Consider the following 27,045-nt stretch of genomic DNA (forward strand, 5'->3'; position numbering starts at 1 on the left):
AAAATGAAGGGTTTTGACGCTTCTGAACTTATTTGAGCAACATGCCCTTTTGAATCACATTACAGCTAATGAGACTGAAATTACACCATACCATGTGGGATTGTCGCAGTGACTTTCACCGTTTCCGCTACAATAGTACTGTAAATAGTTCACACCACAATCAGTCTGATAAAAATGTGAATAGCAAAAAGAAGCTGTGTAGGCAAGAAAGAAGTCGAAATCACACGTCGTTCATCGCTATGGCAAGCCATATGTGCTTTTTGTGCTTTCCCTAAAGAGAATATGAGTGAGCAAGCGTTGTGTTGTAGTTGTAGGAATAGTTTTTATTTTTATTCATTATCTCCCTGCTGGGATTCTAGAGCCCGGCAGGTAACCAGTGCAATAATTCTAAACAACACACTTCATGCCAGATTTGTGGTATGATTGGCAATGGGGAAAAGCAGATTTATTTTTTGCTGTTTTGCAAAACTGTCAGAGCCTTACAGAAAACAGGTTACGCTGCTGTAGGTGCATTTAATGCATTTGTGCTGTTGAGACTTGAGCTGTTGCTGGTGATCAAGGAATTCGAAAATTCTGGTTTGTCTAAAGGTTGATTGCCCTTGTGTCAATAGCATGAAAATGCAGCCGCTGCTATACGTTGACACTAAACTCTTCAGTTCTCTATAAAGCTTGCCTCTGTATTTTCTTCTGTCTCGGTGTTACAAAGGTCAGACCCCATCTGTAAAGAAAAGGTTTAATATAGTAGGCTGCAGCTTGTTTGCGGAACACTAGCCGAGCATAAGACTTGATTCTTTATAAAAACTCGCCCGAGGGTTTGTGTTAAGTGCAGGGATCTTAAGCCTGCCAACTGGGTGAGGTGGGTTACAATGATCATTGAAATATATGGAAATCACTGCTATTTTTCTCTTTTCTTTTTAACCAAAAGCTCAAACATTGTCATTTCACAAAATGCCTTACTGCACGGAACAGGATGCCTGTCTCTTGCTTTATCAAAAGTTATCTGAATTACGGTACAGTAAGTTGAAGGATGACTTGTGTAACAGGTGACCAGGGAGTCTGTTTAGAAATACTGTTTTGAATTCAAGAAAAAAAAAACCTGAGAGCGCTGTTCTCCTTGTTAAGCTATGATCAACAAAAATAAAATATATGTTTTGCAAATCTTTGTCATATTCTCATCAGTTATAAAATAGTAATTGTACATTTTGTAATACTTAAACAAATACTCAAACAAATCAATACTGTTTTTGTCATGAAGCTATTAAAGCAAGATATTATCTCCTTGTATTGCCTGGTGGCTTCCAGGCCGGTTTTCCTGCATGCCAGCCACCTGTGCCTTTTGTATATACTTTACTTGAGTTATTACTGGTACTCTTGTCAAGGTCAGCAGAAGTGCCTGGTTTCTCAGACTCTGTTTGCTGAGGTGATGTTTTTCCGGTTGTGGAAGTTGGAGATTGAGTGGCCTTTTTAAAGCTGGAGGTGAGATGGTCGAGAGCCAGTGGAATCACACTCACAATTCCACCATAGAAATTTCTTGCTTCATCACAGCTCAGGCGATTGATCTCATTGTGCGGGTAGCTGTTATTCGGGAAAACAGAACACCATTGAGAGATTGGGAAAGAAATGTGGCTGTAATTCATGTTTTGATGATCTATGTGCTTCATGTTACCCTCTTTAATACTATTTAATAGGTTTAATATTGCAGTTTAATGCAATGAAATTCAATGTCAATATTTTACAGTATTTACAACTTCAGTGCACTTATATTACCCCAAAGATACAAATTCTGCCATAATTTACTGACCTTCCATTGTTCCAAATCGGTCTTGGATCTGATGACACAAAGATATTTAGAAGAATGCTTGTAACCAAACCGTTCTTTGACTCCATTAGCTACCATAGTAGGAAAACATACTTTATAATTTTTTTGTTCTGTTAAACTCAAAAAGATATATTTTGTGATATTTTGAAGATATTATTTAGGACAGCAAACAGTTCTGGGGCACTTTTGACTACCATTGTCCTTTTTCTTATTCGGGTAGTCAACGGGGTCCAACAACTGTTTGGTTACAAGCATTCGTCCAAATATCATTCTTTGTGTTCAACCAAACAAAGAAATATATACAGGTTTAGAACCACTCGAGAGTAATTCATGACAGAATTATTTTTTTGGGGTGAAATATCCCTTTAACCGCCTAATACTTACCAATTAGGTTAGGGTTAGTAAGTTATACGTTGAACAGGGCTGTTAAATAAAGTGCTACCTGAAATTCTTGATTCAATACTTGTACTGTAACTTTTCACTTAACTGTACTCTTAGCTGGCTGATGTTAGTGTTGGGGTTCAGGAGCTCCCTGCAGGTATCTAAGCCCTCACAGGAAGGGTTTCGGTTTGACAATGAGGATTCTAGAAGTCTCAGAACAACCTCAAGATCAGCCATTATTTCCAAAAAGAGTGAGATGATGCATCTGTCTGTGGAATTGCTGCAGTCTTGGTTCTTGTACTTTTGTACCTACAGGTAAAATCACATTAGACATTAAAATTGGACAGTGTAATTACACCCAGTAACATAATACACACAGTAATTTTATTAAGAATGTACAATATACTGTTTGTCATTATAAACAGCAATTTTAATCTACAGTAAGTGTGGTTCATACCATGTAAATTGATTAAAAATTCTGACCTGTGACACCGAGGAGACAGGCTCAGTTTTGTCTCTGGCATGTTCTCTCGACCTCTCAAGAGCTGTGATAAATATAAACTGCTGCTGTTTGAGACGCTCATACTTTTGGTCAATGGAGAGCAGTTGCTCTCTTACGTCCCTCAAATTGGTTATAGTAGGGCTACTCATCCTGTTGTACAAACATTAGATCAGTAATAAAGCACTTTCACCAGGGGCGTCGCTAGACCTCCGTTTAGACTATTTGTCAGTGTTATTGTATACATTGATAATTGCGGCAAAATTAGCACGTCTGTGTGTTTCCTTGATGAGTTTGAGTGAGGTAAGACTTGATAAACAAACGTCTGTACACCCCTAGGTCCCAGATATTAGAGGAAAATGTCTCATGTTTGTCAAGTCTGTAAAACTGCATGGTTGCTTAGAAAACATTTGTGATTATGTGGGCTACTTCAATTGACCAGCTCTAGTTTAGGACATTACATAAAAGTTGGCAGTAGGCTGATATAACTGTGCTGTAGGAAGTGAAGTTTAGTGCACATTTTAGTGAACCTACATTTTGTTCAAAACAATTACCAGCTTTGTTTGAACTTGGCTGTTAAACCAGTAAATATTGTTTTAATATATACTTTTTTTCAAGATAACATGTGACCCTGCAACACAAAACCAGTCTTAAGTAACAAGGGAACATTTTTAGTAAAAGACAAAAATACATTGTATGGGTCAAAATTGTAAAAAAAATATTTTATGCCACAAATCATTAGGATATTAAGTAAAGATCATGTTCCATTAAGATACTTTGTAAATTTATATAAGTATATAAAAACTTTATTTTTGTGACTGGATGGCCTGCCACATTGCCCCTGATTAACAACTTTAAAGGCCGTTTTCTCAATATTTGGATTTTTTGCACCCTCAGATTCCTGAGTTTTAAACGGTTGTATTTCAACCAGATATTATCATATTCTAACAACTCGTACATCAACAGAAAGCTTGTTTATTCATTATGTAAAAATCTCAATTTCGAAAAATGTACCCATAAGGCTGGTCTTGTTGTCCAGGGTCACATAAATGGTCTCTATCTTGGAGCCATAAAACGACTGGTTTCTTGAAATATTGTAATTGTAAGTTCTTGAAAACATGTTTTATTCATTGTTATCATTAGGAGGGTTTCCATCCAAAGTTGCAAATTTAGTTTATGCGTAAAATTGGAAAATCGCATTAAACATTTGCGAATAAGCACCGTTTCCATCCAACTAGTCAACCGTCACTTAACGTTGCCCTAACGTTAGTTTTTGGTTCCCAGAACGATATTCTTTAAGGTCCGTTTTTGGTTCTCCAGGAAAATAGAGCGTTATGGTTCCTGGTTCCTATATGACGTTCTGGGAACCAAAAATTAACGTTAAGCGAACGTTGTGTGTTTGGTGTGTTCCTCATACACTTTCACTTAATATCAGAATGAAAAGTAAGAGACTGAATATAATCATTTAAATATATAATACCTGTGCAAGCAGACGATTACGAAACACAATAAATGCGGTGCTTTTTTATGCCTGCTGTTTGGGAAGTCATTGGGCATTTAAGCATTTAAGAAGGACCATAACAACATCCCTGCTGTGTCCAAGATCAATAGGGCTACTGATTATTCGCATTTTTTTTTGTAACTTTTATTCATAATTTTTGGCCCAAATGAAAAAACTCCTTAAGCGAGCGTAATTGTTTTTAAATCGAAATTTAGCGTTTCCAACACTCGTTTCTGATGCGAAACTTCAAAATGTAAAAAAAAACAAGGAACACAATTCATATTGTGTAATGAATGCAGATGTGCAAGAAGACCTTCTTTCATTGTTTCCATACAGTGCATGCAAACATGTTAATAAAGTTTTATGTACGTTGAAGATTCTTAGCTAAATGTTTTTAAATACATAAATGTTTACATTCCCTACTAGTATTGTTAAACTGTAGGAATAGTAATTTTAGCAATTAAGGGATGTTTGTATAGTGCCTTATGTCGCAAGTGATAGAAAATGTAATGGAGGGCTTGTGCCCCAGTTGTTGATCTTTAGGTCCAGCAACGCCCCTGACTCTCACACAAGATATAACATTATACGTCATTGGACAGCTTTAAAAGTAAAGTGTTTTAAATATTAAAATTCCGAAGTCCGAAAAATACACGAACACCGTTTTTAATACAAAGCAGCACTTACTACCGAATATAAAAACAAAGTCATGTTCATTGTTGATGATGATAATTTAGAATATTAAAATTTACATGTGATTTAATATACCTGTATTGATTCGCACCCTGCTGCTATCAAATATCTGTAGAGTTGCTACAATGCGTCCACTTTTCCGTTGAATTTGTAGGTTGCTTGGCAACAAGACCAAGCAGGTTAAAAAAAATGGAAAGACACATGTTGATCTACGTCACGCGTTACCACTGACAACAAACAACAACAAATGTGTGCGCCAGAAAACATCAATAGGTAACATCAATGATTTCTCATCGTAAATTTCCGACAACAATTTCTGTCACATCTGATTTAGTGTTGAAAAGGTCACTCAGAAAAAATATGTTTTAAAAGGACGACATTATCATTTTTATCCACACATACTATTACACCGCTATAACATTTGTTTAATTTAATTTCAAAAGACAATAAGTTAGTGCATGCTTTGTCTTTCTCCTAAATCGTTTGTTTGTTATGGATTCCCAGGTTTTTGGGGAGCTCCCACGGCCGTGTTGTCCTGCAGAGATGGAAGCAAGAGTAAGCCGCCTCAGAATCCCCCCTGAGATGGCCATTTACGCAGAGAAACATGACATATTCGAGCTGATCCAGGTATAGGACCTTTACTTGGTAATGTTTAGTAGGCTAGGAGATAACTGAAGCAATTTCAATTTATTAAATGTAAACATACATATATTTGTAGACTCTTGTGAAAAATCTGGTGGTGCACAAACCAGAGGACCCGATTCAATACCTGATTAATGTCCTGAAGAGAGACAATGTCCATGGTAAGAATTTTGCAAACACATGTTTAGCAACAAAACATTACAGAAGTAATTTATTGTTGTTACCGGTAGATGGCGCTGTCCTACATTATATGCTGCGAATGCAGTAGCGGATGCACACACAGTATCAGAACTGCTTCAATAAAAAAGCATTTTTATTGGTACAGAATAGCAGTCTTAATTCACTGCCAGACAAAAATGTTTCATCAAATTACCCGTCACCTTGCATTATTAATGGATTGGGGTCAGCTCATTTATGATAACAAATATTTCTGTTTCAGTGCCAAGAATAATTTTGATAGGTCCTCCAGCATCTGGAAAAAGAACCATTGTAAGTTTATTGTTTAATTTATTTAGATAATTTAATTTAAGTTTTGTTGACACGAAAATAAAATTGAACTGGTAAAGTGTATTGTCTTTTTCTTTTGTTTACGCCTCCTTAAGTGACATTTAGCACCTTTTTGAGTGAGACACACTTATACTATCCAGTGCATTACATGTTGTATTCCTTGCTAATAATTCAGCACAGAGGAGCATCTCTAACGTACAATCTGGCTGTGGTTTTGTATATTTTTATTGATTGCTTTCAAACCTCTAAATTTACAAAATATATATAAAAAATATTCGACAAAAAAAGTATATCTTCATTTTTGTGATAGCTCTTCAGTAAACAAGTAAACATAAGTAAACATAATTATTAGTTGCAACATATGTTGAATAAAACAATGTTTTTGTTTGTTTGTTTTTGAATGTTAACGTTTTAATTTTCCAATTTACTTTTCATTTTAAAATTAGCTTAAAATCAAATAGTAAGATTAAAGTAATGTTTACATTGTAACATTTATACCACGGGGCATGTTTTCTTTCAATGACAATGTTTACTAAATGCAATGTTTGCTAAATAAGAATATTTTATTTTAAACATGTTATAATAAAGACTTACAGAAATTAACTTCTAAAACTAATCCTTCTTTAAAATATATACACTGAGCTAACATAATTCTGCCCTGTATTTATTTATTTTGCATCTTTGTTTGAAACTACTATTTCAATGACTTCCAGGTAATGAAAAGTTATGGTGTCAGACATTAGAGGTGGCATGCAACTTCAGTCACTTTTACTGTACTCCTGTTTTATACAGTAGCACAGCATGTACCTCCCTTATTCCTCAGAGTATTTAGATCTGAGTCTGTCAGTGTTTCTACATTTCATATGCTGTTTAAAATTGTCATCTTTTGTCTTGCCGCAGGCTAAAAAGATCTGTGAGCGTACACAGGCTATTCACATAACCCGTAGCAATATCTTGAAGGACAACACTGACCTTACCCGAGCTGCACAGCAGTACCAAGAGAAAAAACAGGTGGGATATCTTTTACTCTCTCCCTTACCATAGATTTTTGTAATAATTTTTTCCATCTGAAATGTGTGCACAACATGTTATTAATTGCAAGGTATCTTACAGAAAATAGTATTCTGAAATGTCTTCATCGCATTAATTTTTCATGTTGAAAAGTTAAAGCCATCAGTGTTTGCTACAGTCTGTAGATGCAAGTAATTGCTGTCTCTATGGAATTGTAAAGACATACAACTGATTTTTTCTGAAGTCTGATCATGCAAATGGAGTGCAGGCTTGTTATGGGATAAAACAAGAGGGTTGAAGAGAATTAGAAGAAGAAAAGAGAAAGATCTGCTTAGAAAAAGTCTCTCCCAATGGTTTAATTATTTTAATTATCCTCTCACTTAAACTTTCCATGGCCTTGAGTTTAAAATAGAACGATCCAAAAGATTCCAATTATTATCATTTTCACAAAACTCACAAAGGAGAGTGAGATGAAAGCTGTGGGGATGTCATCAATATGGAGATGATCAATAGCAGATTTGGAATGTATTTTTATTAGAAAAACTGGATTGTTTTCTGGTGAACCAAAATGTTCCATTTTGTGTTTGTGTTAAGTATGTTCTGTTTATCATTCACGTATGTTCTTGACCATCTGATTGGTTGCAAATATTTTTCGAGTTTTTTATTTATTTTAATGTGACTTTTTTCTGATTGTTGGTGATATTGGTCTAATAGGAGATCCCGAAAGACCTTTGGATCCAGTTGATTCAGCAACGCCTATCAAAAAATGATTGTCTTGGACGGGTAAGATTTACTTTCCTAGCCTATTTTCAATGTCTGAAATGTTGATGCAAAACAACAAATTCACATGCGTTCCCCTCATTTTGACTGCATACATTTCTTTTGACAAGCAGGATTCCCAAATAATGCATTGTTTTTGTTTGTTTAGTTTTTTATTTACACACCCTGATAAATAATTAGGGGTATGTTTCTCTGCCTCCCTTGTGGAATGCTGAGAAGGGTCTGAGGGAAATGTAAGTCTTCCTCTGACTGCTGGTGAGAGTTCCTTGAGAAGCTTTCATCAGCAGGCCCCTCACCGGCTGCCGGATGCATGCGATCTAAGTACTAATTCCGCTTAAGAGCCTCACCGAGGTGTCCTTTCACGTACCCTCTTAGATCTCACACCCTTTTTGAGTCCACCTTTCATCTCCCCATCAAATCACACAATCAATCCCGATCCCCCTGATCGAGGCTTTCTGTGAAGTGTCAGTTTCTGCAGTGCAATCACGCGGAGAAATATGTAAATCATTCAACTCCGAGCGACATCTTCTTTTATTCCCCGCTAAACTCCGCAATTGGCTTTATTTAGCCAAGAATCCCATCGCTAAACTTTTTCCGTTTGTCATGCTTTAAATTTCACCTTTTAATCTCAGTAGTTTGTGATTAGCGGCTCTTTTTAATCTAGTAATGGATGTTTATCCCTTCGGGCAATCTGTCCGATAGAATTTATCGGGTTATTTAATTATTTTCCTGTTTGACTGATCTGCATATGAGCAGATGATTGAGGCTCCTCTGTAGATTCAGACACCTGACAAAGCATCCGTGCTCGCCGCGAGGATCCTTCATCTCGCGGTCTCCTGCTTCGTGCGTGTTTAAATGGGCCAGAGGAGGGAATGATTGACACGTCGCATTAGCACCGGAGCCTAGACAGCTAAACATAATTGCCCTGCCACCGACGCCTGCGCGCGAGCGCTCATCTACCTGTTTTTCCAAATTAAGCAACATTGAATGTTAATCATGCCTAATCTAGGTCATCTAGTTCATCTCTGCCTGTCACTGCTTCTCAAGCTGTCTTAATTCTTTCGTTCTCTCTGTTTCTTTCGCTCTGTCTTGCTCTCATGAGGCCGCTGTTTGTAAAACTTTAGACACGGAAAATGAAGACGGGGAGCAGAGGCAATGAATGGTGATATAAAGTAAAATATCAATTTAATGAGTGCCTTTCAAGGCCGGGAAGAAAAAGTGGACCCTAAATACATGGGGGGAAAGAGGAAGGATAGAAATAGAGAAAGATCAGGGGCACGTGTCTTAGTCATACAGATCCCTAATGAGGCTTCCAAATAAAGTTATGCTGTTTGAATTTGCATGCGTCTGTAATTCTATTTTCAGGCAGAAGGGAGGAATCTGAAGAATAGTTTGCAAATGAAATGAAATTGAAACTTTTTGAGAGAAGTTGGTTTAACTAAAATGTCATTACGTTTAGAGGAGATTGAAGATTTTACATCTGTTTTGAGTCAATCTTTGGGAGCATATCACTGGCCTTCTGAAACGGTGTGTTCAAATGGGCTATTTTTCAAGATAAGGCAAAACAATTTACTTTTTAACTGATGAATTACTGTGTTGTTAAAGTTGACAAGTATTGTTTAATACTTTATATTAGTTAGATTTTTAAAGACCCCAGTGACAAACAAAAAGAGTGACTAACGGCAAAAGATAAAAATCACAAAATATGTAGATACAGGGATATGCTTATATGTTAAATATCAGATTTTTTGTGTATTTTTAGTTAATATAATTATATAGTGGTTCTCTGATTAATAAAGATGACATTATGAAATTATAATTATAAAATGAATTTAAATATCAAAAATATGAGTGAATTATAAATATAGTGTGCTTACAGTACACCATGTAAATTATATTAACGGCCTAATGAATCTAAGAGTAAAGTTAATGTCATGTCTGTTCTATTCTAAAAGAATAATAAAAAAAATAAATTAAAGTATAGACTTATAAAGTGATTAAGATTAAATAATACATTTTGCATCTGCTTCACTGCTGTATTGTGTGGGGAAGCTGTTTGTGTTGAGGTCTGTAAGTGGCATGTCAGGGGCCGTCGCTTCTGCTCCCCTGCCCTGCCTGCTGTTGGGCTGGCTGGTGACATCTGTTCCACGCATGTCCCTCCTGTGATAACTGGCCTCACTGCAGATGTTCCGGTCCTGGGGTCTCTGTGTGAGCCCACTGCTACAGCCCCATGGTCCCTTTTGATGTCGGGATGAAACGGAATGGAGCCGGTCGCAGTGGGGCTCTGTTCGGATATATGTGTGTGTGAGTTTGCATGTGTATTGGAAATGTTAAAGAAGTGTAAAGAACCTGTGTGACTGATCCAGGTTTGGACCTTACCTAAGTTTTCCCATTGATCTCAAACCTCTTCAGATGTGATTTTTTTATTCCAACATATTTCTTTGTATTATCTCCATGAAATAATTACTTATATTATAGCCATGGTTTTCTAGAAGCGTGCATATTGGTAGCCTATACTTGCTGTAAAGCTGCTGCACTGTTTACCATGTTTACCAACCTGAAGACTGAGATCTAGGAAAAAACTTTGCTAAACTGCTTTGGATAAAATTATGATAAATGCCTAAATGTAGGCCTACGAACCGGAAACATAAGCGTTTCAGACTGTGCTTAGAACAGTTCTAAAGGTCTGATTTCTCAATGTTCATTCTTGTTAGGTTCTGGGCTACAGGCCTTGAATACAGACTGTGAATCAGGCCCTGCTCATTGGCTTCACAGCCACAGAGGCAATCAAATGCTTAATGGGAAAGTAAGTGGGAGGAAACTTGTGCGCCGAGATCAGGTGAAGCAAAGGATAGGTTTGCTGTTAAAGATCAAAGCGTGAAAAAACAAAGGCTGATATCAAACAGACACCAGACGCTCGGCAGCAAAACCCCACAGCTCCTCTGATAATACTTAGATCTATAAATGTTTGTTGCATATATTTATTTATTTTAAGATTATTCGCTGCAGTAATAAGTTGGCCCCTAACAAGCACTTTTGGGAGACTGTTTCTTTGACTGTTCTTTATTTTACCGCACCATTGCACGGGAAGCCTTGGGATTTAGGAGACTATTAGAGAAGGACTTTTTTATGGATTTGTAGCTAATGAATGATATGCATGCGCTTCCTTTTCTTCTTATGTTATTTTTATTGCTAAGTGAGAAGTGTGGAGAGGAGCTGGAGAATTAGGCACATTTTCAAGGTTTTTATGGATTTAACCCTCCATTTGCCTCCCTGCATGACACCCCATATGGGCCGGCTTTACTCCGTATTCATACAACAATTTATACATTCATTATTTAAAATCGTACAGGGCAGCAATTTATATGAATTATTCATATAAAATTATTCATTCAAAGCCTATTACTTTTTTTCCAGGCAGGAGATTGTTTTGCTTGTATGAAAACAAGTTTAAACAACAATTTAAGGACAGTAGATGACCGTGGGGAAAAGCGACTGGGAGTGCGCTCATAGAAATGTAAACAAGAGAATTGTGCGTGAGTGTTTGTTTAAGAAAAAGTGCAAGGTTTCATCTATATCACCGCCAGAGCTGGACTATATGTCACCGCGGAGCAGGATTATTGTTTGAAGTACATTGTTTGTTCATATCTTCTCAGGGGACATATGTGTTTGAATCTGTATACAAAACATGCATCGTATTTACAGGGCTGGCTTCTGGAAGCCATTCCCAGGACGCGAGAAGAGGCACTATGTCTACAAGAAGCCGGCATCATACCGGAACACGTCGGTTAGTGGCATGTTGTCCAAACACTCTTTCACAAGAGGGTGAAAATCAGGACTCGATAAGGAGACTGGCCAAATATCCCTCACTGAATCGCTATCTCTCTCCAGAGAATGTGTCAAACTCTGCTTTAACTCTTTCTCACAGTGATATTGGAAGCTCCCGATGTCGTCCTGATTGAAAGGAGCTCGGGCAAGAGAATAGACCCTGTCACGGGAGGTAATGTCTGTATGATCATTACACTTTGCTAGTTCACAGAGTGGGACTGCGAGACAGGCATGCAACACACAGCCTTGTTAGAATGCATTTCATTATCCGTGGAACCTGACAGCACTCAACCTGTTTGCTGAATCCCAATCAGGCCGCATGTCCTCAGGGTTTTGGAAAGCCCAGCTGTAATGAACAAAAGCCCAGCGCTCCCTATAGATTTATGATAGTGTGGATGTGCCGTTTCCGAATAATTGCCATTTCCTTGTTTATTTATGATCTCTGTTTATGAATCTTTTTTTGGTGTTAACTGTCAAAATAAGTGCTATGAAGGATGTTTTCCTATGCAGTAGTTCAACTTCATTTTATTTTTACGTTCGGCCAGGGGTCTCTAAGTTTAGCTCCAACCCTAAACAAACTGCCTGTCCACTTGAATGCAATATTAGTCTCGCTAATGCATAAATGCATTGACTAATGTTTTAAAGGGAAAGTTCACCCAAAAAATTAAAATTGTCTCATCATTTGATCACCCTCGGGTTGTTCCAAACCTGTGTAAATTTCTTTGTTCTGCTTAACACAAAGGAAGATATTTGGAAGAATGTCAGTAACCAAACAGATCTCATCCCCCAATGAATCTAGGAAATGTTTGCATATCTATATATAATTTAAATATCTAAATGTTTATTGATTTTTATATTTTCTTAAATATACAGATGTGTATGTGTCAATCAGTACAAAATTAATACGCATTAGGAGCACAGTACACAGACATTATGTAAACACACATTTTATTCTTGATGTGATTAATTGTGATAAGTCATTTAACACCCCTTCATTTTTGTCCTTCAGATGTGTATCATGTGACCTTTAAATGGCCTGAGAGTGCAGATGTTGCCCAGCGTTTAGAAACACCCAGGACAGTATTGCCCGTTGATGCGATAGCCAAGAAAATCCAAAAGTACCATGCAGAAACCCACGCTCTGAAGTTCACCTACCAGAACTGCTTGAAGACCATCAACGCTGACCAGCCCCTAGTAGATGTTTTTGCACAAGGTTAACTCTCTACCATTCTTCACCATAAATTTAGTGATTAAGAATCTTCTTGTCAGACCATCAAGATTGATTTTTCATTTGGGTGCTAATTTAATCAAACCTTATGAACCAAGATACAGGTTGTATCTCTAAAGAATGTGTCACAGTGGTACAGGTTAGGCTGGTAAGGTCAGCTATAGATACAGTTAGACTGTCCCAAAGCATTCTTACCAACATCACCTGCTCATTTCTGTGTCCCATTGACAATTCTAGTGGACAGAGATCTACCGCCCCTATTGTCTGGAGGTCAGCTGTGCATTGGTTGCATTCAGAGGCTGTGATTGACCTGCTTGTCAGGCACTCTTCCAGTTGAGGAGGTTGCCTCAGGCAGCTCTGCAGGCACAGACTATCCCACGAGAACCCAGGCAGGGATGAGCAGTCTTCACCAATTACATTAAAGCCATCTGAATACAACCTGTCTAAATATTATATCGCTCAACTTGACAAAATAATTTTGTCACTTCCCTTCCTTTAGTTGCGAGATGAGGGTAGCTTGGATGGTGAATATTTAAACTCCTCTTTGCGTACATCACTTTGAATGCAGCATTAGTCAGGTTAACGGCATTTCGCAAAACTCGTATAGCAATTTTTATTTTAATAAATGTCCATATTTAATGTACACGTAAATTATGACCACACATTCTGAATTTTAGAGATGTTATAAAATCCAACCTCCATCTGTCACCATGACAATATATGGCTCGCTCAAGCCATGTCATCATGTACTGAGAGAGTTTTCAAGCGATAGTTCACCCAAAAAACGTCATAATTTACTCACTCTCTTGTCATTTTAAACTTTTGACCTTCTTTCTTCTGCAGAACGAAAAAAAAGATATTTTGAAGAATGTTGGTAGCCGATCAGCAATGGCCCCCATTCACTTCTATTGTGAGGAAACAAAATCAGGTGAATGGGGGCCAGTTAACCGAATTCTTCAAAATATCTTCTTTTGTGTTTTCCAAAAGAAAGAAAGACACTGTTGAAATTATAAAAGGGTGATTAAAAGACAGAATTTTAAACTTTAAATCCAAATTTCTTTCCTTCAAAAGGATATTTCCAGTTATTTCCTCTCCCATAGCACCAAAGGTTTTCTTTCACATAAGCGTTTGGCTCATCTGGGGAGAAATGAAAGCTCATTTAGGTTTCATGGCACATTAGTATTGAAGTCAAAATGCTCCTTTGAGTACCTATTAAGAAAGTGACTCATAGCCTAATGGCTTTTTGGCTCGATTTGTAAATTGTAGATTTAGCAAAGAGCGCCATTATGCTGTAATCTTTACTTAACTGCTCCTGATTGTCTTGATAAATCTAAACGAAGGGCATTAAATAAATATTTGCGATAAACTCCGCTATAAAACATTTATGAGCCCAGACCGAGGCGCTAAAAGCAATAAGGCTGTCATCTTAAATCTTGATTATCGCTAATTCAGCATGCGGTTTGATTATTACATCGCTAGTTTCCCCTTGACTTAGCCTTTTAGCGCATAAGCATGTTTTGCATATTAAGCATTTATCCTGTTGTTGTATAGCAATTAGCAGCATGAAAGGCTGGATGAGAGGGTCTCATTAGTTATGATTAGGCTGTTGTTAATCATCACACATTAGATAGGAGGCCCGGCGTCGGTTCGAGACGAACAGCATTGTTTCGAGTGAACCCAACTGCAAACAGATGGCCTCGTTGTGGATGTCACCCTACAAGCAAATGCCCCCGTGGACATGAAAGGAAGACTAATGATTAATTAATCAAGTGACTTTATATTCGCTTTAGTGACAATCTCTGTTTATGATCTGAGCGAATGGGCTTTAAGAGGCTGTCACCAGCCACACAAATGTGTTCTATTATCTTACTTCATTAAACATTTAAGAGAGTCTATATGTGCGTTCTTATTGTGTACAGTACTGAACCATCATCGTAAGGTTAAAGGAAATGACCCGAGTGCACAAATGCTTCAGAATTTTTTATCTTTACATAGAGATGCTCTCGTTTATTTCTATTTGTTATATATATATATATATATATATATATATATATATATGTATATATGTGTGTTTTTTGTGTCTACACTGCAGCACTGAACTTCGTTCTTTCTCGACATCGTTCTGCCGCGCCCTTCACCCCCAGAATCCTTCTGTTTGGACCCCTGGGTTCAGGGAAGAGTCTTCAAGCCAAACTTATTACACAGAAATATGGCACCGTCAACAGTAAGCTCCTCCTCAATTCTCAAACTGCTGTTAGTTTTAATTGTTGTGTCACCTATAAAATTGTGTCACCTATAAAATTGTCATTCAGAAATCTTTGAATCCACTTCTTTGTTTTTAACAATATTCTTTATCTTTGGCTTTCAGCACTCTTAACGGCAAACTGTTGTTCTTACCCTTTTGTCAATTCATGTCTTTATGAATTTAATTATTCTGTAGAACACGAAAGATTTATTTTTAAATGAACAATTCCTTTAACGTTACATTTTACAATGTCTATTCAGAGTTGTTTATTTAAAATTGTAAACTGCATTTTTCTCTGCTTTGTCACATCTCTTTCTCTATCTGTCACTGTAGTTTGTTGCGATGAACTTCTGAAGGCTGTGTCAGCTGATGAACACCATATGGGGGAGCTCATTAAACCCTACCTGGAGTCAAAACAGCAAGGTATGCCTCCTCATATCCCCTATACCTCCTGCCAAATGGGTCAATCACAAAGAACGTTCTGTTTACTGCTTCTGACATAATTGGACCCCTTACAGCCATGACGGTCTGGTCAGTAAACACACTGAGCCATATTCAAATCAATATCCGTTTATACTAACTATAGTCAAAATGTTTATCTTATAATTTGTTAATTTCTGCATACATAATTGGATTCTATTACTTTTTTAACATCAACCCTAATCTGAAGAAAATCACAAATCTAACTACCCCTAACCTTTGTATCTTCTGTAAGACAACCAGTACTGTTGGATCGAATACACCAGAAATACTCAAGTCTTGTTGTCTTGTCTTGACACTGTGACCTTTAATTCATCCTTAACATTATTATTCCCTTTCTACCTTACACCCTCTGTATCTGCTCAACACCTATCTGTTGTAACTCCCTCAGAGATCCCAAGTAAATATATATAGATATATAGTCTCACACCCAGACATGTATTCAACCTCTGAGACTGCCAATCACTTTCTTTACCACAGCTACTGCCAAAGCCATTTGCCTTAAGCAAGTTTTTATTTTTTTAATAAAGATCGACGAGGGACGTGAAGCGTTGAGTGTAAGCGAGCATGTGTGTGTGCAAGTGTGTTTTTGATTGCATGCATTTCATTTTTTCTTTGACACGTTGAATCATTTTAATTGGAAAAAAAGAGGAAAGAAGTCATAAAATGATGGGGAGAAAACAAACCCAAGACTCGCAAGATTCGAACTTCCGTTGCCTATATGCCCTAGTAAAAAAACAATTCATTTAAAATGCATTTACTTCATACTAAGTATATTTTAAATGTATCAACAGATTTACTGACATGACTTACTGAGATAAAATTATAATTAAACTTTATTTGTAGTACTATTTATAGACAATGCACATTTCTTCATATTAAGCCTATGTTAAAAAAAAAATGTCTCTTATTATAAGGATTTTATGATGTCTGAATGTCTGAATGTCTGAACAAATGCTAAACGCATGGCTATGGCCAATTTTTGAAGTTTTTAGTAAGTTAGATCTTTATTTGCTCTGTATTATAGAGGGCATGCATAGACGTTACTAAGCCGGATTGTGCCCTCCTGGGTGGCAAAACACTCAGATAAATGACTGTTAAATTCTGTGCAACATTTCAATGTCTATAAAATAAATATATATATATATATATATATATTTCTTAAAATTATACATGCATTTGTGTATTTATATATTTACATTTATATTCAGGCATTTGGCAGACGCCTTTATCCTAAGTGACTTACATTGCTTTATCCTATACATTTTACATAGGTATTTGCAATCCCCTGGGATCGAACCCACAACCTTGCATTGTTAACGCAATGCTATTACCACTGAACTACAGGAAAGCTATATATAATTATATATAAATAATTATTATACACGGAACTCACATATGTGACCCTGGACAACTAAAGTCTTATGGGTAAAGTTTTCAAATGATGCGTCATCTGAAAGCTGTATAATTAAGCTTTCTATAGATGTATGGGTTGTTAGGATAAGACAATATCTGACAGAAAGACGACAGTTTAAAACTATGGAATCTGAGGGAGCAAAAAACAAAAAATCTGAAAATTGCCTTTGAAGTTGTTAATCAGAGGTGCTAAAACAAGCCATCGACTCACAAAAAAAAACTTTGTGAAGTGAAGTGATTTTTGGCATAAAAGAATTTAACAATTTGACCCATACAATGTATTTTTGTCTTTTACTAAAAAATGTTCCCGTGCTACTTACGCTTGGTTTTGTGATCCAGGGTCACATATATTATGTGAGCCAATGTTAATTGTCATATCATGCTATCATTTGTTTGGGTCATTATTTTTCATGATGTTTTTGCCTGAAAGGCAAGACTATACTGATTGTCCAATGGCCAAGCTTCCAACTTCCAACAATCCCCAAAGATTTCAACTCAAAGGTTGAAATCAAGCCACGCCCTATATTTATTCTCATTTGTCAAGACATTACACTTAGATATATTAAGTCATTTGGCAGACGCTTTTGGCGATATACATCACAATTCCGAAGTAAACACCATCACAATTTGTGCTTCATGCCAACTTTTAACCTGGAATCTGTCATTTTTAATATGTTCAACTGAATTTACGTTTTTTATGCTTTATCCATGCCCAATATAAACACACACCTGTACTAAATAATTGCAAGAGGATGTTACCTTATCAGATGTCGCATTGTCTGGTACACCCAACTTTTGTTAAAAAAATGTATCTTGCATGTTGAAGAAGCAATGTGTGCATAGGAAATGCAATGTGTTTTGTTAGCATGTATTCCATTGCCTTGTTGAACAAGGCTTTGGTATCCTGGGAGAGGGATTTCTGTGCCTCTCTCTTTCCTCGCACCCCTCCTTAGCTCTCCCCCATCTTAGTGACAGTGAGGGTTTGAGGCAGAGAGCTTGCCTAAATAATTTACAAGTTGATTAATGGCCTCACAGGGGTATAATTAGGCGATGGAGAGATGGTAGCTTGTGTAACCAGTACAGTACTTCTGGGATTTAGAAAGCCGGATTATTAAGGAAACCAGAAAATACTCTTATACGAAGCAAAGGAGGAGAGGAGTGAAAGAACAGAAACCCTCTCCAGGCTGCCTGATGTTTGAAGCAGGGCTGCAAAGATAGGCATGAGGCTGCGGGCGTTTGATGTGGAAATCGGACAGTTTGAAATCGTCAATTTTAATTTTTCAGCAGCTGCAGGGACCCCCCTGGGTGCCAGCTTTCTTTCCTTAAAGAATGCGGTTGTGTTTTTTTATTCACCTCATTATTTGTTTGTCCTCCGCCGTTCCGGTTAATTTTCCCTCAGCATCACGAGCGCCACACTTCTCTAACATGCTTTTTATCAGATTTAAGAGGTGCCATCATCTCCTTAAACAATTCACTCATGTTGCCTGTCAGGCAGCCATCGAAGGCTTTTGTACTCTGAGATGGACCCGTGAAATATCCTCAAAAAACAAAATGTACATCCATGAATTTAAAAAACACCATGCTAGCTAATTATTTATCACCTCACCTCAGCAAACCGCCTTGATTTGGTACAGATCTAAACAAAAGGCCCGTCCTTGATAATGATCTGTTGATGAGATCACTGATATCATGCGGCAAGATTATGTTTTTGTTCTTTCACTTGGTGAGCCTTATTGCTCATACCTGAATTAAACACTCTAGATGAGTTAGATTGTAGTGTCCGGTTTGCTTATCGTCGCTGTCATTCTGAAACCTCAGATGTCCAAATTCGATATTTTTCAAAATGAAAAATAAACATTATACTTTTTAAAGATTCAATGTGTAATTTTTTTGAGGATCTTTTGTCAGAAATGCAATATAATATATAACTTTGTTTTCAGAGGTGTATAAAGACCTTACATGATGAAACGTTTTGTTTTCATTACCTTAGAATGAGCTATCTACATACACTGCACGTCTCCTTACGTGAAACATGTTGTTTCTACACCAGCCCTAAATGGATAAACTGCTTTTTAAAGCGCATTTCATAAATACGTTATCCCCCTTAGCAATGAAGCGAAAATATGACGGCATCTTAGTCCTGTGTGCTTTGAAAAAGAGGGGTGAGTGGTGGAGTGAGCCACTGTTTTCAATTCGCAACCTTGCAGCTAGATGAATAAAATACTGTGTTGTCAAAGTTCACAAGCACTTTTTAATACTTTAATTGGTTAGATATTTGCAAAACCTAGTGGCAACATAAAGACTAATAATGACTAATAATAATAATTTATGGCAAGAAATTAAAATCATGAAATTTGGTGATAGGTTTTTGAAGGACGGAAACATTATGTAATTTTTAATCAGATCAAAGTATCTGTTAATTTGTATTTACACCAAAATTACTTGCATATATAATACAAATCTTCACGAGTGCATCTAAATCTGTTATCTAAATGTTTTATATTTCAGGAAGTTCACAGTATTGTTTTTCTTTCCATAAAGTCTTCTTTGCTCAGTATCTTGAAGGAAGTAAACAAATGAAAGAGATTTTTCTCAGGTCCGTTAGATGTGTAACACTGTGATCTGACACCCTACAGGGAAAAACGTATACAGTATTTCAAACAAAATGCTAAGCAGGTGTGTTTGTGTGCGTCTCATGTGGTAATCCCCACAGAAAACCATGTTGACGGCATATAGGATGAGTGTCATTCAAAGGACACCACAAGTTGAATCTCTGGAGCCTCAGTATCTTGCATCAACACATTTGAGATTTCAGAGTTTGCCTTAATGAGATTTTCATTCCTCTATTGTTTTCATTGTTGTAATTCTAGCATATAAAAAATAAACATGCAACTTCTTACTAGAACAATCTGTTTTAATCCTGACAGTGCCCTCCAGTATAGTGCTGAAGATTCTTACGGAGAGACTGAGCAGGATTGACTGTACCACCCGAGGCTGGGTGCTCCATGGCTTTCCTCATGACGTGGACCAGGCAGAAAAACTCCATGAGTCCAACTTCATACCAAACAGGTGAATAACGGACCCATAAATTATTCCATCTACTCCTTAGTGTCACTTTATGGATCAGCCATTATGTCAGATACACAGTACACAGAAGCAGAGCAGGAAAAACAACACGGAGCACAAGGGCTATTCTTTATATGTCAATCTCTCAGGTTATTATTTTTGGTTTGTGTCTCCTCGGTTATCCTTAATAGTGAGTGTAACCATACGGCTCAGATTGCCCACTCAGATTACCCTTAACTCAACTGTCCAGAAGGATCAGATAGCACTGAGATTACACAACCTGTCCTCCGTGTGTGTGTCTCATCAGTGAACGAACCTTGTCCCAGTTCTGTCTCCTTTGACACAGAAACAAGAGCCTACGCAGATCTGTGCCATGTTGTGGATCTGAATGAGGGAAACCAGCACATTACCACTCTCATCTGCTTGATCACCCGAGTTCCCCCGGGCCACAATTCCGCACGCTTCATTCAACTCTAAACAGTTTATTTCATATGCTTTCTGGTATTACAATTCGATCACAGATGTCAACAAGCAGCCGCGGTGTCGGTTTCTCTCTGCGCTTCTGCCTTATTTCCTCCATTAACAGCCCCCGTTGTTTGGGCTAATGGCAGGAGACCTCATTTACATAGCATTAGTGTAATTGATTTGAAAGACCGCCGTTAGCCTGGCCCTGAAACAATGTGGAGATCATGTTTCCAATGGGCCGATGACGGCCCATGGCGGCGCTGTATACCTGACAGCTTTATTAATTAACAGCTCTCTGGTTACCAAAGCTTAGTGCGGATAAATAAGTCAACCCCGTCTGGAGCTGTGCCAGGGCATGAGCATTTAATAGGTGTCACTGGCAGAAGGGAGAGGGGACAGAGTGCGGCAGTGTTGGCATACTGTACTAGCTGGATCCTTTTACCCAATTCCTGAAAGGGCTCCATTAACAGAGCTCATTTGAATCGGTGCCTGTTTTAAGTGCCAAGACAATGTTCTACTGGTGGCACTGGAGATTTGAGCCTTTATTGACAAACTTGGGATCAGTTACTTTGTGTGGTGCTCTGGTAAAGTGCTTTAAAAGCTAGCTTTAATCACACGTTAAGCTGTATTTAAGGGTAAAATAATCATTTAAATTTAACACGTGTTCTCTACAAAATTCCGCATTGAAGAGGCAGGTTGTTTTTCGGATCATGGCTTTATGTTATTGATTTATATAGTCTTGTCAATCTTGCTTATAAGATTTGGAAGCTTCAGCTTGTGCAGGACTCCGGTTTGACCTAGTGTCGCGCTTTCTTTTGTTATGTAAATGATGTTATTTGATCCATGAAAGAGGAAGGAAAGGAAAAAGGATGCTAGCTGATGAACGTCCCTCATCATATAATTGCTGATACCTTTGCCCTGGGTTCTCTACTGCTGCAAGTGCATGATACATCTTTAAAACTGATCTGTAAAGTTAGGGAGTAAATACGTAAAATACTTTTTCCAGCTCTGCTTTGGTACAGTAGATTTTTGTGAGCTTATTAAGCTTATAAATGGTGTTGACAAAACAGTATTTTATTGTGTTTTGATGCATTTTTGAGAGTGCAACTTTTCTATCAAAGCTCAATCAAATTGTCATCTTGATTTCTGATTGAAAATTTAGGGCAGTGTGAGTTGGAACTTATCAAAATAAGTAACAAAAAAACAATTTCAACTTATTTGTGTGAGTTAACGTTACGAAACATACAAAATGATATGTTGAAATGACTAAAAAAGCCAATTTGATTGAACTTGGTAAATTTTTCACTCAATATGGCCACTCTACCGAAATAAAGTTCCGCCTTCCAGAGAAAAGAGCCAATTTTCTGGGGCGAGGTTCTTCACAGTCTCTTGAGGCGCTTACCAACCTGTTTCCATGCACAGTAGCTAAAACAACAATTATTTCAGCACAATTTAAGCTTTGGATACAAAAGTTACAGTTTGTTACAGTTAATGTCAAGTTTAATTGTTGATCGGAAATATGGAATGATCATTTTTTTCCAGCGATTTTAGAGATGTCCACCTTACTCTTTTCAAGCAGATACGACTGTGGTCATGCTATGATTGAAATAGCTGATTGGAGGCATTTACATTACCTCACCCAACACTGAAAATCAGTCTATGATCTATTGTTATGCATTAAGCAAAGCAAAGCAAGTTTGTTTATATAGCACATTTCATACACAAGGTATTTCAAAGTGCTTTACATAAAATGATTAACCAAAAAAATATAGAATACATAATGCATAAGACATCTTTCAAATGCAAATTATATAAAATCACAAATACAACTTTAGAAATTAAAAGACAATAAAACAGATTTTTTTAAATGTGTGTACATATAAAGGGATAAAATCATTAAAAAAAAGTGCAGTTGATGTAAACCAGCACAGTGCTCATGTTGTAAATGCATGGCTAAACAAATGTGTTTTTAATCTGGATTTAAAAATGGATACTGATGATGAGCATCTGATGTTTTCTGGAAGCAGATTCCATCTACGGGTGGCATAATGGCTTAACGTTCACTTGCCTTGTTTTGAGGGAGCACTTGTTATCTGTCTTGATCCTAATGATCCGAGAAGTCTGTTTGATTTATATTCCAGAAGCATATCTAAAATGTATTTAGGTCCTAGGCCTTTGAATGCTTTATAGACAATTAATAATAGCCTACTTAAAAAATGATTCTAAATGTAAATAGTCGCCAGTGTAGAGACCTGAGGATTGGGGTGATATGATTTTTTGATTCTGGTCATAACCGTGGCAGCAGCGTTCTATGAGCTGCTTTTGTTTGATGATCTTTTTGGGAAGTCCTGTAAGGTGTCCACTACATTAATCCACTCTGCTGGTGATGAAAGCATTAACTAGTTTTTCCAAAACTTGTCTTAAGAAAAAAAATCGGATTCTGGCTATATTTCTGAGATGGTAAGTATGATGATTTCCTTATTGCTTTGACATGACTGCTGAAACTAAGATCATACTCTAAAATGACACCAAGATTTTTCACTTTACTCTGTGTCTTTAGACCTCTTGAGTCAAGGTATGTGTTGACCTTGTTAGTTTATGCACTACAAGAGAAATATTATGAACGATATTAGATCAGGAGTTGCAGAAAATACCTGAACTCCTCTGAAGACCCATGTCCAAAACCCTCATGATGATTCTTTGACTAAATTGCAGCTGTTACTTCTTCAAGTTCACTGGTCTCTCTCCCACCCCTCCTGCAAGCCTTTAACTACTCTCCAGTTTGGCTAGTCATCAACCTCTTACCGCCTTGACACGCTAACAAACAATCAGAGTCTTTGGGAGCTCTGAAATATGCATGCTTACCTGTGACTGGTAGATAAAGAAGAGCAATTAGCCATGTAATCTAAGAGTTTGGCCCAATTGGCCGCTCTCATCCATGCCCTGGTCTCTCTCTCTCTCTCTATGATTTCTACCTGCACCCTGCTCTATTAGTTAAATGTATTCCATGTGTCGGCTCTCCATCAAATCAAGCAACACTTCCTCAGATTAGCTTATTAATTATACAGCAAGGCCAGCATTACAATTTAATCAGTGGTAAACATTGCCGTGGCCACCTGTAAAGAATCTTTCCCTCATTCATTTCTTAATTTGGAGAGATAGAGAGGAAGGCAGAGGGGTTGATGGTAAAGCCAGGGCCGGGAGAGATCGGGTGTACCGAGACCTTCTTGGATCACTGCAGCTGAGCGGGCAAACTGAAGAACAAAAGGGTCATAGGTCGCCATCTACTCATACCATATACCATGAGAAGAAAAGATGCAAGTGAGCGCAGACAGCGACGATGGGATGCTCCTAGAGCGGTTTGGGATCAGCTGTAGCAGCTGAGGACTGTCAAGTTCTTGTTATCCGCCGTGTTTTAGTCACTCATTTGTTAGAGGATCTCAAGCTGTCATGTAAGAAATATCTAATGTAAATCAATTCATCTCGTAGCGCTCCCCCCCACACAAAAAAGAAGGGGGGTAAGAAGAAAGACAACACGGCACCCCCATCCTCTCGCCTCAGACACAACGCACCATCCTTTTGCTCCTTCACGTTTATAAATATTTCATGAGGAAGCATAAATATTAATTCTAATAGCTTTGCAGAGTAGTTACTATTTCTTTTTTAAGCCAAATATTCATTAAACATTGAGAGAAGCTTTTTTCCTCAAATAATTAAGTCTAGAGTTAAACGCACACACGCTTGCGTTTTAGCATGCCTCTTAAACAGATCAAACATCTCGCCTTTTTCAGTATGGGGTATGAGTCGGTTAAAGCTTCATGTCCCCTTTGTCCATTTCAGAGGGCCCAGTGCTTCACAGTGGAACTGAGAGCCAGGAACACAAAGGCATTTAAATATTTTATCAAAAGCACCAACTCACATCCCTCTCTCCCATTTTTTCCTTCCATCCCTTTTGTGCAGCAGAAGGCATCATACTGTACGATTTCTGATCTTCTCTCCCCATGGTTGAACTGATCCAGAATTTCACCACACTACAATCAAAGTTCAAGATAAACGTTTGAAGAGTGTCTGGAAAATCTTTTAGGCAACCAGGAACTGAAGATGTTATGGAAGATGCTGTGAGGTTGTAATCCTCTAGAGATTTGCATGAAATCATTTGGGACTGGACTGGCACGTGAACGCCTACCTGACCACACCATTAAACCCACTTTGTGTCTGGGCAATATCAGAATGGACAATAGGCAGTGACCCTCAAACATTCCTGTGTTTGAAGTCCTATCTCGGCCCAGGAGACCATCCATGTTTTCCATTATTTTTCTTCATAATTTATTTAGTTTTAATACCGACGCATTATAATTATTCCTCTCTCAATGCTAGATGGAGTCTACATATAATGGAATAATGGATTGGTGTGCTTTTCGCATGACCTCCTTTGATTTAAACAGGCATTGTGACAATTGAAGTTTTTTATGGGATTTGAATATTAAAACATTTATAAGCCTTTCTCAAACAAAATGCATTTAGTTTAAGTTGCTTCTTTAGCATGTAATACTGTTGAAAAGCAAAATGTGCTGCCTTTTTCTACTCCAGGGTATTCTTTCTGGAGTTGACGGATGACATTGCAGTAGAGAGAGTCAAGCTTCGAGGTGTGGATCCTGTGACAGGAGAATGGTGAGGAAGTACACAACAAAAAGTTTTTATCATTTTCATCTAATAGTTTTATCCTTTTTTGTAATACTGCATCTTAAATCATTTATTTATGCATACCACTCATAATGTGCTTATATAATAATCATTCAAGATCATTACAATTCTGTCATTATTTACTCACTCCTATTGAGTATCTCCAAGCTATGTTAGATGTCCATTTGGTTTTTATGTACATGTAATTTATATTCTTATAATCATAGAATGACGCAGCTGTCAAGCTCCAAAAGTCTTAAAATAACTCAAACACTAATTTATGGTGCTTTTATCATTTTTATTTTATTTTTGGAGCGTGGCAGCTCATGGTCACTATGATCTGTTGTCATAGGTATGTAAGGTAAATAATGACAAAAAAGTTTTTTTTCTTTCTGTAAAATAGGTATTCATTTAAAACAATGCACCATTGTAAAAAGCGCTAAATAAATAAAATTAATTAGAAAAAAAATTGGGGATGAACTTTTTTATTGATTTTTAGTCTGACCACAAATTCATTTTGGTTCTACAAAATGTAACATTGCATTTGAACTCTGCAGGTACCACAGTCTATATAAGCCTGCACCCAGTCCAGTGGTCCAGGCCCGGCTGTGTTTTAACCCACTGGATTCAGAGGCTCAGCTGCTAAAGAGGGTTAAGGAGTATTGGTGCAATGCAGTGGGGCTTCAGGCCTTCTACCCACAAGCGGTGTGCATCAACGCTGACCAAGACCCTTTCACTGTGTTTGAGTCCCTGGAGTGTAGGCTAGTGGGTCGACTACCAAAAGTCCTGCCTAACAGGGAAATATATTAGGGCTAACGGGACCATCCATTTTAAACAATGAATAAAAACTGATATGTAAATATGTTTAACAAGACAGTATCTAATCGTTCAGTTGTACTTGTCTGTTTTAATAACCTGTTTGTGTCACGGGGCTTCTTAATAATAAATTGCAAAGTCAGCTTTGTTTTGTGGCTTTAATATTTAAATAAATAACATGCTTTAAGTATTACTCAAAGCATTAAACTGTTTGCCTCTTCAATAATCATTCTTGTCTATGTGTGTAATAAACAAAGCAGGGAAAAGTAGATCGGCCAGACCCTTAGCAGTATTAGTCTTGCTTCAGTTGCTTTATGCAAGCCGTACTGAAAAGTCCATTTTAGACCAGCAGGAATATTCTTGTATGTCTAAGATGCTTAGTAGCAGGCCCGGATTAAGAATTCAGAGGCCCCTGGGCACAATTGTCTTGTAAATATTGTCATATCACGCCGGATTCACAAAACTGTTCTTAAGAGCAAATATAAGCACTTTCTTGAGATAAATTATAAGACGTTCTTAAGAATATTCTGAAGTGCAATTCTCAAATATTTTCTCATGAACATCTTTATTGTTTTTCTTAGAATAAAAAGGCAGAGTCTTTGTCAATGATTATACTATAAGAGTCATTTGTCCATTTGATAAACTTTATTTGTGTAACAAGCACCTCGCGACTTTCTTATGTTAGCGTGTAATGCTTTAAACATTCAAGACTATTATTAAGTCTTTAGCCTATATATTAGGACATCATAATATTTATGTGTACAGTAAACATTTTGGAATGTATGTAAAAGCGCTGTGGATTTTCTAATAATAAATGCTATAATGGAGTAAGTAAGGCAGTTAGACCTGGTCATCAAAATATATAAAAGTTCATAATTGGCAAGGAAACACCACCAAATACAATAACATGTAAAGAAAACTATTACACCGTATCTTAATCGAACTGGACCGGATGCAACATAACAACTTGCTTGTTCTTAATGGGTCT

The 27,045-nt window shown here is 37.3% G+C and overlaps 2 protein-coding genes across 6 annotated transcripts; one reads left to right on the forward strand and one right to left on the reverse strand.

Annotated features, from left to right (window-relative positions):
• Positions 1-418: 418 nt before the first annotated feature.
• Positions 419-5,065, reverse strand: spaca9 (sperm acrosome associated 9). Of its 3 annotated transcripts, none has more exons than XM_056745594.1 (5): positions 4,966-5,065; positions 2,684-2,852; positions 2,307-2,509; positions 1,352-1,575; positions 419-718 (listed from the first exon to the last, which is right to left on the reverse strand). In XM_056745594.1, the coding sequence occupies exons 2-5, from the start codon at positions 2,849-2,851 to the stop codon at positions 708-710; spliced, it is 606 nt and encodes a 201-aa protein (XP_056601572.1). In that variant the 5' UTR covers position 2,852; positions 4,966-5,065; the 3' UTR covers positions 419-707. The 3 variants fall into 3 exon arrangements, with proteins under 3 accessions (XP_056601572.1, XP_056601574.1, XP_056601571.1); XM_056745596.1 differs by having other exon boundaries at positions 1,512-1,575; positions 4,966-5,064; XM_056745593.1 differs by having other exon boundaries at positions 419-1,575.
• ak8 (adenylate kinase 8) lies at positions 2,973-26,286 on the forward strand. 3 transcript variants are annotated; one of them, XM_056745590.1, is made up of 14 exons: positions 2,973-3,002; positions 5,395-5,517; positions 5,609-5,693; positions 5,972-6,021; positions 6,940-7,050; positions 7,765-7,833; positions 11,536-11,617; positions 11,759-11,830; positions 12,668-12,871; positions 14,979-15,110; positions 15,465-15,554; positions 19,955-20,096; positions 25,149-25,229; positions 25,799-26,286. In XM_056745590.1, exons 1-14 carry the CDS (start codon positions 2,988-2,990, stop codon positions 26,049-26,051), a joined length of 1,509 nt encoding a protein of 502 aa, XP_056601568.1. In that variant the 5' UTR covers positions 2,973-2,987; the 3' UTR covers positions 26,052-26,286. The 3 variants fall into 3 exon arrangements, with proteins under 3 accessions (XP_056601568.1, XP_056601569.1, XP_056601570.1); XM_056745591.1 differs by lacking the exon at positions 2,973-3,002 and adding an exon at positions 5,094-5,163; XM_056745592.1 differs by lacking the exon at positions 2,973-3,002 and adding an exon at positions 5,150-5,234.
• The last annotated feature ends 759 nt before the right edge of the window (positions 26,287-27,045 follow it).

Source organism: Triplophysa dalaica, chromosome 4 (assembly GCF_015846415.1).
Source record: "Triplophysa dalaica isolate WHDGS20190420 chromosome 4, ASM1584641v1, whole genome shotgun sequence".
NCBI lineage: Eukaryota > Metazoa > Chordata > Actinopteri > Cypriniformes > Nemacheilidae > Triplophysa > Triplophysa dalaica.

Bases quoted from the DNA above. Each gene is read 5' to 3' on its own strand.
- spaca9 (XM_056745593.1), bottom strand. From the start codon at position 2,851: ATGAGTAGCCCTACTATAACCAATTTGAGGGACGTAAGAGAGCAACTG. The intron at 2,510-2,683 runs GTCAGAATTTTT...TTTTACCTGTAG, and splicing joins CTGTCTCCTCGGTGTCACAG to GTACAAAAGTACAAGAACCA. The intron at 1,576-2,306 runs GTTAAGTGAAAA...CCCGAATAACAG, and splicing joins ATCAGCCAGCTAAGAGTACA to CTACCCGCACAATGAGATCA.
- ak8 (XM_056745590.1), top strand. The intron at 5,694-5,971 runs GTAAGAATTTTG...TTTCTGTTTCAG, and splicing joins GAAGAGAGACAATGTCCATG to TGCCAAGAATAATTTTGATA. The intron at 11,618-11,758 runs GTTAGTGGCATG...TCTTTCTCACAG, and splicing joins CATCATACCGGAACACGTCG to TGATATTGGAAGCTCCCGAT.